At 39.5% G+C, this 15,246-nt stretch overlaps 1 protein-coding gene across 2 annotated transcripts in view; it reads left to right on the forward strand.

Moving 5' to 3' along the window:
- shisal1b (shisa like 1b) overlaps window positions 1-15,246 on the forward strand; it is a 37,963-nt gene that overhangs the window by 13,221 nt on the left and 9,496 nt on the right. The window contains exons 2-4 of one of the 2 annotated variants that reach the window (XM_029522898.1): window positions 6,072-6,308; window positions 11,151-11,364; window positions 13,851-14,153. In XM_029522898.1, coding sequence (XP_029378758.1) covers window positions 6,242-6,308; window positions 11,151-11,364; window positions 13,851-14,153 — 584 coding nt within the window. In that variant the 5' untranslated portion in view covers window positions 6,072-6,241. Of the gene's footprint in view, window positions 1-6,071; window positions 6,309-11,150; window positions 11,365-13,850; window positions 14,158-15,246 lie in introns of those variants that run through there. The other variant, XM_029522897.1, reaches the window with a different exon arrangement.

A 15,246-nucleotide genomic window follows, 5' to 3' on the forward strand; every position in this document is an offset into this window, starting at 1 on the left:
CGCAGTCCAAATGCTAGGCTGAAAGATATATCTATATCTACATGCCCATGATGTACTGGCAACCTGCCCAGGGTGTCCGGGAATTGGCTCCAGAACCCCAGTGACCCTGATAGATAAGCGGCAGATCGACATTGAATTTGGTAATTTAGCCACAGAACCTTTGGACAATTGGAGCAGAATCATTATAGCTAAATTCACAGGGCAACTATAGGTCGATCACACTCTAAGAGCACAACCCTAAGAGTAACACTGCAAGTGGTCTACTTGTTAACTATCAACAAATTATTTAAGCATCATTTGTGTAGGAATGGCCCAAGTGGCCAACAAACATGCCATTATTTTTTATCCATCTGATATACAAGTGGTTGGTTGATACTGTGACCAGAATCACTGAATTTAACTGTATCCATCTCTTATTGCTTCAGTCATTGACAATTCATGCAACTCAGTCTTCGGTGCCACTGACAATCATTATACAGCATCACGGCTTTATTAGGAGACGAACATGGGCTTGTCTCCTAATAAAGCACTATGGGGTTTCTGAGTGAAACTCTAATGCCATCAGAAGTGAATGAACCCCAATTTATTATGATGACAGTCAATGGGAGAATCAATTAGATTCAGTGCTCATTGCAGCAGAATGCTGATCACTATTTGGATACAGTCCCATCAGTGGACCCAGATGTGAGATACAGTCACTTAGCTAGTGTGTGCTTATCCCTCGTTTGAAGCGGGAGCCTCATGTCTAAACTGCACTTGACTCTGGAATCTCAAACTGACGTGTTTTAGAGTGATTGATAAAGCACGTTATGATGGATTAGGACAGAACATAGCAGCAAGGATTGTATTTGTGTGCTCTAGGGGAAACAAAAACACTGTAGGCCCATAAATATCCAGATAGCATCAACCATAGGAGGAATCAAAGCTTATGTGAACACTCAAAATGACAGCCAAAAATGTTTCTTCTAAAAATAAAGTAAAGCTGTAGCAAGAAAGAACTACAACTTTGAGGTTGTGCCTCTACAAAAAGCTTAAAAGCTTCTCAAATAAAAGATATATCATGGCAAAATAAATAAATAATGATCTTTAGATATCAAAATAGCATGTCACAGACTGAAGTTAATATCAGAACAAAAATAAAACTTGGACAAGAATGTTCACAATACAGAGCTTACGTATCACTGTGTGTAATCTCCAATTAGCCCAAGATCTCCCGCTGCCCTTTCCCTCATCAAACCTGTGACAGTATACAGTATAAGATTCACAGTGGTTGCTGTGGGCATTTAATGTTTCCCTCTCCTCTCTGGCAAAAACTGTGAGTAACATGTAGAGAAAAGAACAAGCTGACTTCAGGGGTGTGTTCACTTTTCATGTATTTACTCTCATCACCTCATTTACTCTGAGAGCAGTAAGACCTGTTTGTAATGGTCTTTATGTGTTTTTTAGTTTGATCTCACACTTAAACAAGTAAATACACCATCTATTTGTGTTTTCATGCCCGTTCAGCTGGGCAGTATGTTCTATTTTTACTCCCAGAATGCTATGCAGTGCGTACCGTGTGTGTTTATGTCTGTGTATTTACAGTACATGTTCTGCTTCACTACCATCAGGCTCATTACACAAACATTCAATTCACTTTTTCTTTGTAAACAAGACAGACCCTGCGTTGAAGTAAACCTTGTCCCTTTACAGCCTGCACAGAACACTGAGTTATGTGACAATGATGTAACTACACGTGAAAAATACTGAGAGATGAAGAACAACAGCGCGATTAAAAAAAAAAAAAAAAAAAAAAAAAGAACTTGTGAAAGACCACAGCTGCAGAAGGATGGAGGAGTTGGCTTGTGGGGAGATTTGAGAGGATGGGAATCCCTGGTCATATTGCACATGTTGTCATCTGCCAGTGCGCTGAAGCTCTCAGCAGAAGTAAAAAGAGTGGAAAAAATATATAAAATGCCACTCTAACAAGCCTCCTGGGAAAGACACCGCCTGCCTTTCTAAAGAGGGAACAGCTTGTCTGATCTAAAATGCTTTAAAAGGCTGGAGTAAAAACAGCCTGCTGTTTTCCATGTACTTATTCTGTCCATTCGGCCCACAAAATAATGGCTGTGTCTATTGGTCTGGCCATGTGAAAGCCTCTGCTCTTTAGATTACATAAGAAACATGGCAACAAGTGGATCAGGTACAATGACTGCAACAACACAGTAACCCCAGCATGTCTGACAAGTCTGATTTTGTTCCTGTAGAGAAGAACAATTGAGCAATTGTTTGACTGTGTATTTACAAAACTGCCTCACACTTTTATAACCAAATTAAAACCGTAGTAAAGAAAAATGTGTATTCGCTTAAGCCTGTTTATAAACCGGTGCATCCCCCTGCTAACACCTGCTAACATCAGGCCCCTGTCATCAAAGTGAAAGGCAGTAATAAGCGTTCAGCCTCAGCCCTGCAGTGTTATGGGTATTTATCAGCTCCAACTCCAATGAATAATGATGTAAACGTTGCTCCTTTTCCATGTTGTGATGTCTTCCAGAGCACACACTGTCAACACACCTGACCACTGCTCAGCACAGCGCTGTTCCAGTGTTTTAAAATACACACACAATAGCCTAACAAAGCAACTCAAACACAGCTGCTGATGCAGGGGCGACATGGGAAGGATCCACGTTGCCACTCTGCACGGCAGGCAGCACCTCACTGTTTGCATCTGTTTACGTGTTTTCATCTGTTCGTCTCTATCACTGTATGTCATGATATTTCCCCCTGCAGTTGGGTCCTTTCAGCCCATCAACAAAGGCGAACTTGTGAGATCCTAGATTAGGTCTAATCAGGTCAGGTGGAATCTCATCGCATTGTTGTAGGTCGCCAGGTCTTTATGTCAAATGTGCACCACAAAGATAAAAAACACAGCTCTGATCAAATGATGGACTTATTTTGAGAGAAAATGTGCTTATTTCTATTTCATGAAACGCAGACCAAAGTAAACTGGGAATGTCGTGGTGGTGCGCCATGCTGCTAATATTGATGGTGTCCTCTCTCATTTTAAGCGCGTTCGGCTCAAGAGGGTCTGCATAGATCCATCGGTCAGTCCCTAAGTCAGTTTCAGATAGTGTGTAATTTATACCTATTGGTTACAGTCCCTTTCCAAAGGCCCAACTCTGAACAAGAGCTTTGAAGATCCCTAATCAGTCATCATCGGACTGTTGAATCTTTCTGAAACTGTTATACTCACAGTCTGCTGTTGATGTGTATTAAGTCAGGTAATGTGATCGATTGCTGCTATAAAATGTGTAATTAATAATACAAATTTGTGTATATTTTTTCAATGTTAATATAAAATCCAACTTCTTTTGGCCCAGTGAAACATACTTCATATTTTGTCCAAATTCTAAGCATGCAGCTCAGCCCATCCATGTTTGATATTCTTTCACCCTATCTCTCGCACACACACATTTCCACTGACCAAAACCCTCCATTTGGCCATGAGAGGAAATTTTGCCAATGGGCCATTAAAAAATCCATTATGTCTTGTGAGGTCCTATCTTTACCTTCCTGTCTCTGTGCTTCTGGGCCTTCACAGTTTGCTGGTGGACCTTGAGCCAGGACTGATCACATGCGAAACAGTACTGTGTGTTTTGCGCACCCACGCTCCCATAAACAGCATCTAAGTCTGAGGAGGGGAAACAAGTCTGTGATAACTAAACAATGATTAATGCATTTGTCATATACATCACGCCTACATGCAGTACATTCATAGACAAAGAAAAAAGGAAATCTAAAAATTGTGATGATATTAGTAATGAACTCAACCCTGCAGAAGTTATCACATGACCATGGTGTGAAGGTTTTGAATCCTCCCAACTGGATCTGAATAATTAGTGTGTTTTTAAATAGACACTGGGGACAGACATTGGGGATAGATTGATATTGTGGAAATATCTATTTAAAGCATTGGCTATTTTATTAGTGACATTATGAGCTGATAACCTGATAACACTGGCTTTTGTGAACATTGTGTGAGGAGTGTTGCTACACCGAGGCCTGGCTGTTGCGGTAACAGCCAATTTTCAAGGTGTAAAACTCATTGACCCTGAATTGTGTAAATGGGCCTACGTGCATGTCATTGAGCAGCTTCACCAAGTGTTTGCTCCTTTCATTTCAAATGCTCTGTGGCACCATTTGCATTGTGGATCTCGGTCATCTGTAGCTCGTCCCCAGTGACTCTTACAAAAAGAAAAGACACCGCTGAGAAAAGCTGAGGGCAGTCATGCAGCAAGTGAATTGGCTTTTATTCACCATTCTTTCTGTCACAGTAAGATAAAGAAGAACATTGACGATCTTCTACACCCCTGTAATTCCTTTTTATATGTTGTCTCGATGCTAATGTCAGTTTCTGTCAGCGCTTAAATATTTCAGGGCCTTGAGTTTTGTAGCATTTTTCATGCTGCGTCTGCACAGAGGATGCTCATGTTTCTTGCCACATTTGTGCCGCTAAAGCTCCTAATGTCCTCGGGGGTCATTTTCAAAGACCGTTTCTGGTCGTGCAGATGGGATAAATCAATGTTTGAAATATGGAAAGAGCAGGTCTTGTAGCTCTTCCAAACCAATTTAACATCTGACTTGGTGCCTAGCTTTGTTGTCTTTTATGTTGCACCTTCAGTCATTTACCATGTTTTCAGCCCTTCCTCATCATCAGTGGCTGGCACTGATAAGAGCTTCAAATACAGTGCAGTAACTATGCTTTAGAGGAGCAGCCGTATCTAATAAATAACCATAAACATCACCTTTAACTAATGCAGGGACAGGGACCATTTATGTACAACCTCAGCTGCCACATTAATCTCACTTAGCATTGGGGGATGTAAGCTATGACGGAGCTTCAAACAGTGACCCCTCAGAGATACTCAAGAGGACGAATTCCCATGATGCTTCATTTACAATTAAAGTGCTTCTCAGCAGTTCTGCAATCTAAACTCTCCACGCTGTGCTGAAGCAGCAACTTCTGTGCAATGCATTAAAGATTTGTTAAAACTAACACCTTGTCTGGTAACATCGTACCTTTAGTGCACTTAGAGCATTTTTCTTTACTACTAAGCAAAGTCATGCAATTAAACAGCTACTGGCTATTAGGCAATTTTTAATCTCAGCTCTCAAGAGGACAAGCTGTTAAATTAGACCAGTTTTGGTCCAACCCAAAACCTTTAAATGTAAATTGTTCTAAGTTCAGTGTACTATTTTAAGATATATCATCAGTGAACATTCAATAAACACCTCATTTCACATGCCTCTGATTTTGTCATAATATATTATATTTTCTATGTATTTATTTATGTTCAATATTTTATGTGGAAATAAGTGAGAAAACTGGAGGAACAAATTTTAATGCCATTTATTGTCAGGATCCTAATTAAAGTATTAACTTCTGTTCTTGCTGGAAGGGAACAATTTAGTCCTTTTGAGGATAACGATTATTTTTTTCAATTTTAACGAATTATAGTAATTTCAATAATGAAATGATTTAGATGCGTTAATTCAAGTCTTGCTCAAATATCACATTATCAAGCAGCTGATTATTTTATAATTGAAAAAAGGAACTCATGCTCACTTTTGTGAAGCTGAAACAACTTGTTACAATAAATGACTGAATCAAGACCTTAAGCTAACATTTTTCCTCCATAAAACCCATAAAAACACCTAGAAGGATTTATATTTATCATATATCAAATATAACAATATACCTAAATCAATCTTGGATATTTAATCACTGAATAGTTTTAGTTATGTTCTACAAACAGTGACAACATCAAGTGCAAACCTTACTCCCATAAAAATGTAGAGAAAATGTCTTCACCAAATGTTTTTTCTGAATGTACGGAGCTTCTTCAATTTCAAGTAAAATGCATGCCTTAGCTGTCCTGGAATATATATATATATATATATATATATATATATGGGGACAGATCATGGGCACTCACTGCTAGACAAGCTGTCCTCACAGTGGGGTGGGAGTTCCAGAAATCCAAATTAAATGACTTAATCTTTCCTCTCCTCGGTTGTCTTGTTTTCATCAGGAGTCCTGACTCCCAGCGGCAGCAGCCATGTGAGCAGAGTCGTCAGCAAGCAGAGAATGCACACATCAAGCTAAAGCTGAGAAGCCCCCCTTCCCCTCCCATCTTCCCTCCCTCCACCCTTCTTTCTCTCCCACCCATGCCCTTCCTTCATCCCACATGAGGACGAGAAGATGACTATCACTAGCCGGCAGTCCTTCAACGTCCTGACGGTCATTTTCCTTCTGCTGTCCACTGCAGGTCTGTAAAGTTTCTTATCAGCAAATCTGGCTGTCTGGCTCTCACATATCATACGAGTCACTCAAAATAATTTAAAAATGTCTCAAAGTGTGTCCTTCACTGAGGGAGAAGTCTACTAATGAGCTAAATGCAGGAAACAACGCCCAGAATACACATCGTAAAGGATAGAGGGAGATTAATATTGACATGTGAGGTCCAGACATTAAGTCACAGACACTTTACATCAACTGACTTGTTAACGTTTATTACCAAAAAGAAAAAAAGTGTACTTGGCAGGAAAACCTCTAAATCTGAAGGTGCTCTCTAATAGTGTAAATAAATTAGAGCAAATTACAACTCCGCCAACACTTTACAATAACTCTGACATGGAGTATGTATTATCCACTCATTCACTCATCTTCATCCGTTTTATCTGTAACCGGGTCGCGGGGGTACACCCTGGCCAGGTCACACAAGGACAAACAGAGACAAACAACCACTCACGGTCGCATTCACACCTACAGTCAATTCATCATGCATGTCTTTGGACGGTGGGAGGAAACCCTCGTGCAGACCACATAAACTCCGCCCAGAAAGGACCCAATTCGGAACCGAACCCGCGCCCTTCTTATTGTCGGGCAACAGCGCTGCCCCATGTATTATCCACAGCAGCCACAACATGACCAGAACAGGATTGCAGGGTGTTACTGAGAGAAAACTGCAACCAGGAGCATGTAGCAGGTTGGATCAAACACCAAAGCCACAGTGAGTGTGAATGATCATAATGACCGCCTCATTAAAGAGAAACGTAATACTTTGTTCGAGCTGAAGTCTCACATGTGCATAATGATGCACTCAAGCCCAGACGACCTCAATCTCTTTTCAAATAACAACTTCAAATGACTCTTATGTAACCATGGTTCTGGGTAACAGCCAGGGACAAGATGTGTCACCTGGATTTCTACTACCTTCTGTGGTCAGGAACAACGAAATATTTCTCTATAAAAGGCTCTGTGCTTACCTCTGACATTTTCTGGCATGGGGCTGTCCAGTGGCTGGCTACATTATAGATTTGTGATAGTTTAGTTTTGGTTGACATGACAGAATTACTCTGTGGAAAACACAAAGTAGCTGCAGTCAACAATACAGACTGTAGGATAGAGCTACTTTTTAGTTTTTATACTATAGCTGATAGATCTTTTTTTTTTGTATATTCAGTCCTGTGATCTTGATATCAGGGAGGCTACAAACAACTAATATTAGTTAATTTTATGGCTACATTGTATAATAATATAACAAAGTGTTTTGAAGAATGAACTAAGTAGTGAATGAAGAGGCAAACAAAATGGCATATTTTATCCAGACTCCTCCAAAAGAAAACAAATGGAATGGATATTGATTGTTTAAAAAATAGAGAAGTGTCAAAATAGCACAAAAAGGCTACACAAAAATTCCTCATACTTGTAGAAATCTCCTACGATCGAGTGCCTTGTGAATCAATATCACTTTTATCGTCTGGTAACTGAATGAAAGACAGACACTGGGCTGTTTCAGAACAATGTCAACAAAATGAAGGTGTGATTGAGCTCTAAATAAATAAATATGATGTGTGGACGCTGTCTGATGTTCAGATGCTGCCTAGTGTTGGCTGCAGTGAGAGAGGGCCGTAGCTGTTTTCCGGTAGTAAACAAATTGTCATGCAAGAACCAAGCTGTTAAATGTATCCTATATTTCAAGAGGTGTTCATGAAATTTTGCAGGTGGATGTCTTTACAGCTATCTCACCCACAGAGCCAGCTGTTCTTCATTTGAGAAGTCAGAGATTTCCCCTGAGCTCCTCTCCTTCCTTTAAGTCGTACGTCATTTACATCCAACATCGAGGGTCTCTTCCTACTAACTGCCTGCTCACTTTGGTACAACTGCAGACCCGTTCTTTTAGCAGCATGATTAATGTGATATAAATAATGTGAACTAACTGCAGGACCATTTTACTAATTTGCTGACTGGTACGGTCAATGGAAAGGTCAAACAAAGAGTTTGTCTTTCACTATAAGCCATCCTTGACTTGTAATCCTCCAGTGTCCTTCGGTGGCACTTCATCCTACGCCCTCCCCTACTAGAATTATGATTGCGAGAAGGACAATCGCTTGTCACACCAAGCTCATTATAACCTGAAAGAGCTTGCGCCTTTCAAATGCTGATCTGTCCCTGTTTGGAATTACTGAAAGACTTCTATCACCCTGTACCAAAAGTGGACCTTGAAATAAATCAGAGCAGTGACACAGCCAGCTTTTTTTGTCTTTCCTGATGAAAGGCAAGTGCACAAGAAAAGGACAAATCAGTTACAGTGTTACAAATGTGAGTGCACTTGACATGAAGTGGTATAAATTTACTTGCCTGAGAATGATCAAACAAAAATATATTGCAGAGGTTCAATTATTAGAGATTAAGGAAATGACACACAAATAGAGTCAGACTGGTGTGTCACCCTGTTTAATTATCTGCAGATTTTAGTTAAGCCCCACAAAATTATATTTTTCTAAGTCAGCCAGTGAGCAGCATCACGGATGAAAGTTTGGGCTATATTAAGATATTATTTGTTGTTTGACACAGATCTTAAAAATTTGGCTCAGTCATTTATTAGCTACATTTAGGCTGTTTTTTAGATAAAATATTTGGATTATTGTTTTGTAGTTGCACTCTCAATTTGTGGCTTATTTTGTTATCTTTCTCGTGTTGTTTCTCTCATACTTCATCTTAGCCAGGAGGGCTTTTGATTTTGATCTTTTTTTTTTTGCTTTGTTTTGTTTTTGTTTTCAAGTTGAATAAAAGCAAATGGATCATAAACTAAGGGAAATACAGCAACAGCAGTGTACAATTTTACAAGGATGTTAGTTTGTGTACGCCAGCCGGGTGGGAATCCACCATGATGTCACCCATTGGTTTCTGAGCTGCCATTTTGAAGATTTGAGTTTGGAATTTGGATGATGTCAATTTGGTTTTTTGAAACCAGAAGAAAGCATAGTTTGGATAATGGGTAACTCTGGTCTGCTCTGGTCTCTGTCTGGATTGTCAGTCAGGTCACCATTTCTGGTACAGTCTGTCAAATACATGTTAGCCTAGCCCTAATGCATCCCCTCCTTTATGGTCTGTTTCCCTCAAAATGGGACCATAATCTAAAAGGAGAACATCATGTTGTACTGAAAAAATACCAAAGTAGAGACTGAGATCCTAAACTCATTAGGAAAATGTTTACTTCGGTAATGAATCAAGTGGAATAAGGGCCATTTTAATGGTCATTAGATAATGTGCAGATTTAAGGCAATTTAGCATTGGTTTGTTTTTCCATCCGCAGAGTAAACATTGACTTAAATAGACTATGGTCTATGAGTCTATGGTGTCAGCATATGTGCGATGTGCGTTGATTTTGGGCAAGACAAGAACATAACATTGTTTTGTGTCTTTTTGTTCGTCTGCTCTACATCGCTACTTCACAGTGAACAGGCTCTGTTTCCAGGCAAACTGTGACCTTCTCATTCTTATTGTTACTAACAGGAAGGACAAGGCTGCAAATGATTAAATTAAGGTGTTGTACAAGCAGATATATCCTGGTCCCAGCCTCGTAAACTGACACTGATTATGTCTGCTTTATTTCTCAGATTGGTAATTTATTATTATCAGATGAGGGTTTTTTGTTCTCAAGCAAAACCTTGTTAGTTGTCACATTATGTAAACAACAATATAATTTTGATTTTGAAATTGATCTCCCTGAGTTAGAGGGACTTGCAAGCCCAATTATAGACATATCTATGGTGCCCTTTATAATCCAAATCTTTGCATTGCTCCATAATGAATTAGGACATCCCATGAAAAGTCCAGCTAACGAGAAGTTGAAAGCATTTGGAGATGTTTTAAGCTTTTTTTTTCTAGTCATGTGCAGGCATGGATGGGGTAGCCTGAAATACTAACACCAGATACCCTCCTTTCACCCCAAATACCTAAATAACGAGTTTTTTATTCCTTTGATTTTACTAACATCTGACTGGTTGGTTTGGCCTCATAAAATGTGAAGACACTGCAAGAGCTGAGTCAGTCTAATGATTTGTTGAAACTTGTTAGTATTAAGGTTATGCATGAACAACTATGGTTAACTTTAGCTTTAGCCAAAAACATAAAAAAAAATCAACATAGAAGCTTCTACTAAAAATAAGAAACAGCACTGATAGGTGACTGACCAACATCTCTTCCTGCCCCCTCACTATTTGAAACAGTCTAGAAGCAGGCCAAATGTTTTATGCATTTCGGTCCTTTGGCTTTAACCAAAATCTCCATCTAAGGATTTTTAATATAACAATGCAATAGCAAATTCTTGTCCAAGGCATTACGACATACTTGGCCATATTTGGAGTTTCCATCTAGCAGCAGCAACAGTGTTCATTTAGCATAGTGATTAATTATTAATGAGATGTACGTGATGTATTTGGCTTATTGCACTCTTTTAAGAGTAAAGGTGACACAGTCTTTGCAGGGTCTGTATGATGTCTCCCATCTGTGTATATTGCTGTTGCACTGTTTGGTTTCAGTTCCTAGTCATACACTGGCACAAAAAAACAAAACAAAACCAAAGACTGAAAAACATCCAGCACTTTGTTTTTGTGGTTTGGCTGATGTTTGGTGGAAGGATGTTTCCTCATGAGCCTTTTTCCATCAATATATCTAATAAAGGAGTTGTGGAAGCAAACACAAAGTCGGACTAAAAAGTTCATGAGTCACATGTCTTTACCTTTTGCAGAAACAAAGCATATCCGTCATGACAACTTCTGAATGGATTTTACATAAATTTTTGTCTTCCCCAACACAACAGCCCTCTCAGCCCATTACCGAGTGTGTGAACCCTATTCTGACCACAAGGGGCGTTACCACTTTGGCTTTCACTGCCCTCGCCTCTCAGACAACAAGACCTACATGTTCTGCTGCCACCACAACAACACCGCCTTCAAGTACTGCTGCAACGAGACTGAGTTTCAAATGGTCATGCAGATCAACCTCACCACCACTTCAGACGGATATGCACACAAGTGAGTAATAATTCACTGGCATTTGACAAAATATGACCCCTTTAGACTGTGTGTCAGATCTTTCTACAATATCAGTCTCTTTCCAGATTTTGAAATTATTTAAATATTGTTCAAATTTGGCTGAGATGAAATAAAAATGTGTAAGACGAAAAAAAAAATGCCCAACACTTTTTCATCATTTAAGAAGCAGCAAAGAAATAAGACTTGCAAACCAAAAGCTCATATCAGATGGAAACAACCAGTTATATTCTGTTGATTCACAAAGAGTTCTATCCCTTGACCACGTGGCCATCATTGACACCACTTGCTGCTCAGAGGCTACGCCGACACCGATCTACACCTACAAATCCACAGTGGAGAGAACCTGATGCTGAGAGCATTTGTTGTGTTGTAAGCGGTACGCCTACACAAACTCACTAAGGCAGGTGTTAAGTGTTGGCTATTTTATCAAGTGCCAGTGTGACTGTAACATAGAAACTGATATGGTGAATTGCAACCCACTTTTCCAGTATTATAAATAGCCAACTGAATGATACATGGCAACGGATGTCAACATATTGTCTCACAGGAGAGTTTTAGTTGTTTTCAGTAGGTTTAAACTGAGTGAAGGACACATAAATGAGCCTCTTCTTCCACGGGAGCCCTCGGTGAGAAAACCCACAGCAATCTGTGCTAATGCCCTCCCAGCATGCCTCTGTCTGGGATAGTTCAGACTGTCCTGTGGCCAATCCTGATATTTCATTTTGGAGATTTTTCATCAAATGGACTGTTAGGTAAGGCTTTCATCCTGGCTCAATGGAAATTAGAACAGCAGGTTGGATATTTACCACTGGCTGAGTAACTTAAAATGGCCCCTCCCTCCTCGCATTGCGAAAGGGAAAAGAGTGTGATAGTTCTAGAGTTACTGAAGTCATTTCAGTTCATTTATTTACAGTAAAACCAAAGGCAATTGGCCTGTGTGGGTTTCACAGGCCAATGCTCTGTAGCAAAGCGCTCTCTATACAGTTATTTAACTGAAATGATGCAGAATTGAAATAGATGCAGCATGGTTTGGAGAGTTTCTGCATAAACATGAAAAGCTAAAAACCTTTGACAGATGATCAATCCCATCCACTTTCCTCTGCTGAAACAGCTGTGTTACATATTGAAGAACATTTGTTTTAGTTGGTGCGGTCAAGAACAACCCAAGCACTGTGCACATATTGTTTGCTTACCCTCTGTTTGAACCAGCCGCATGGAAAGTCTGTTGCCCCTGGACTCACCTTAGCAGGCAAGATCATACGTAAATGTCTCCAATCTGAGGAAAGGTAATTCTATTAAGTATACTATTAGTTTGTGCAGTTCACTGAGTCTAGCATGTTCAGAATTAACTTGGCACAGATTGTGGAGAGACTCAGTTTCATGTCGAGGGGCGAAACAAAGGTTGTGTTTGTGTTGCTACAGTTTGCAAAGGACCCATACTAGCCAGGTAGCTGTCTGTAGTGATGCCTCTCACCCCAACTTACCTGCTGTGGTCAAAAATTTAGAAAGAACTAAGGCGATCTAATATTTTTCTTAGTTGCATTTGATATGTCTGCTTTTGCTGCTGCAAGTGTCTGGGAAACAGTAAAGAGGTGCTATTCACCTGCCTTATTGCTCATTCAAGCAGCTCAGATGTTCATTTTAAGGACTTTTATTCAGATTAATATTCTCAAGCGCACACCTTTGTTAGCCAGAAATGAACTCACTTGTTCTACAGAAGTAGAAGTGCTTGCAAACTACTTTTTCTAAAGACTTTAATCAATACAGTCAAAATGCAAAGTATTCTGAAATGGCATAGTGAAGCAATTTCATTGTTGTCCTTCCGAGTCAAAAAATTGTTGTTGTCGTTGTTGTTTTTTTTTTAATTTTGAATAGCGCTGTGATAGGGTTGAATTACTTTCACTTTGTGAAGTCAGTCACATATAAACAGAAACATCTCACCCAGAAAGATTATCTAGCTTTGTTTTTCTGCCTCTCTAACTGTTCTGTTTTTGCAATTTTTCTGTTAATTTACCTTGTTGTAATTTATGGATGGGGGCGGGCTAAAAGAAAGTGCAAATATGCCCCAAATAAATCCAGCTGGATTGTGTAACTCATGGAGAAAATGTATGAGATGAAAACAAGCAACACAGATTTTCAGAGTAACTATGAAGAAGCTGAAATGAAACGCTTATGCTGATGAAATTCTTTTTCCATCTTAACAAGCAAGTATTAAAAAAATGCAAATGGGGTAGATGAAGGTTTGTTTAATATATGTATGGGTTTTCTCAAGGAAAGATATGATGAATGTTTTGGTCTTGCCACATGAAGGGCAAACATTCACACCTGGCATCTCCATCATAGCTACTGGGAATTAAAGAGCCAGCTTATGGGTATCGGGATGGTAGCTCAGAGCATGTGAGGAGTGTTTATCGTGTTCTTTCTCAGATAACACTGTGCTAATACTCTCCGTCTGTCTCCTGCAGTAATTATACAGCTCTGGTCGGCGTGTGGATATACGGCTTCTTTGTCATGGTGCTGCTGGCACTAGACTTTCTTTACTACTCAGCCATAAACTATGAGCTGTGCCAGGTCTACTTGGAGAAATGGGGTCTTGGAGGACGCTGGCTGAAGAAGGCTCGGAGTCAGTGGCACAGATCCATGCCAGAGGAGAGTGAAGCCCAGGCTCAAGCCCAACCAATGGTCCCCAGCCACCACCAGCCCCAACACAGCCTCCGGGGGGAGAGCCACAGTCCCACGTTGCTGCCCTACAACACATCCACTGCTTGGTGAGTCACTGTCAGTCACATGACACGTGGAATTCAGCAGTTGGATATGTCTATTTTAAAACTGCAAGAATCAGCAAGTAGAGGATTATGATTTGCATCGCAGGTCTCCTTCACGGAGGTGTCTCCAGGACAGTTGCAGGGAGCAAATACAGATTTACGCCTAGCAGACAGGTAGCTGAAGAGACTGGTGTGGTGTGCTGCCGTCAGCGCATTAAATGCACATTATAATTTAAAAGATACTCCTTTAATTGGTAACTCTTGTTCATCCTAAAGTTGGTTGTTGCTTTGATTGTTAGCTTTTCCATCTAAACTTAACCTGAACTACACGTCCCTGTACGTGTAGCAGTTCATTTATCACATTTATTATGTAGATTATAGTTATGAGCAATGGTTGCCATTTTTTCATAGCTCGTCATAATGCTTTTAATGAAATGATTGGTTACATAGCTGTACGAAAACATCTCGAACTCATCAAAAGTGTTAATTCATGTGAAATTTCTTTCAGAATGCGGACACAAATTTATTAACATTATACACATTAAAAAAGATTAAAATAACATTGACATTAAGATGTTAAAAAACATTAAAAATAAGATTTGTTCTACTGTGATCAACATCTTACAAAGCTGAGACTGTTAAGGATGTTGTCAAAATTAAAAAGAAAGAAAGAAACAATTCAATGGTCCCTTTTTGAGATGCTCATCATTTTCCAACATCATTTCTCTCTGTGCCTGATTTTGCTGTCTGTATGTTTCTCTCTTCTCTCTGTTTTGTTACATAGAGTGCTAGATTGGCAGGGAAACAAATTAGAGCAATTCAAGCATACTTTCCTCGAGTCAACAGGGAAGAAGTTCAAATATTAAGCTACCTACGTTTTTGAGTTCCTCATTATGGAATGTTGTTCGCACGCTCTGAAGAACATAAACATCATCAGTGCAAACAATAATATCAATGATTTCTGTTTCCTTTAAAATCATAGCAACACACTGGTAAAGAATGTAATTATATTAACATAAAGTTTCACTCTGATTAAGGAATAAAGATTTTATCTGTATTTTAAGAGCTGGTCTATGAATAGATGATTTTTTGCCGA

Source organism: Echeneis naucrates, chromosome 16 (genome assembly GCF_900963305.1).
Source record: "Echeneis naucrates chromosome 16, fEcheNa1.1, whole genome shotgun sequence".
Classification (NCBI taxonomy): Eukaryota; Metazoa; Chordata; class Actinopteri; order Carangiformes; family Echeneidae; genus Echeneis; species Echeneis naucrates.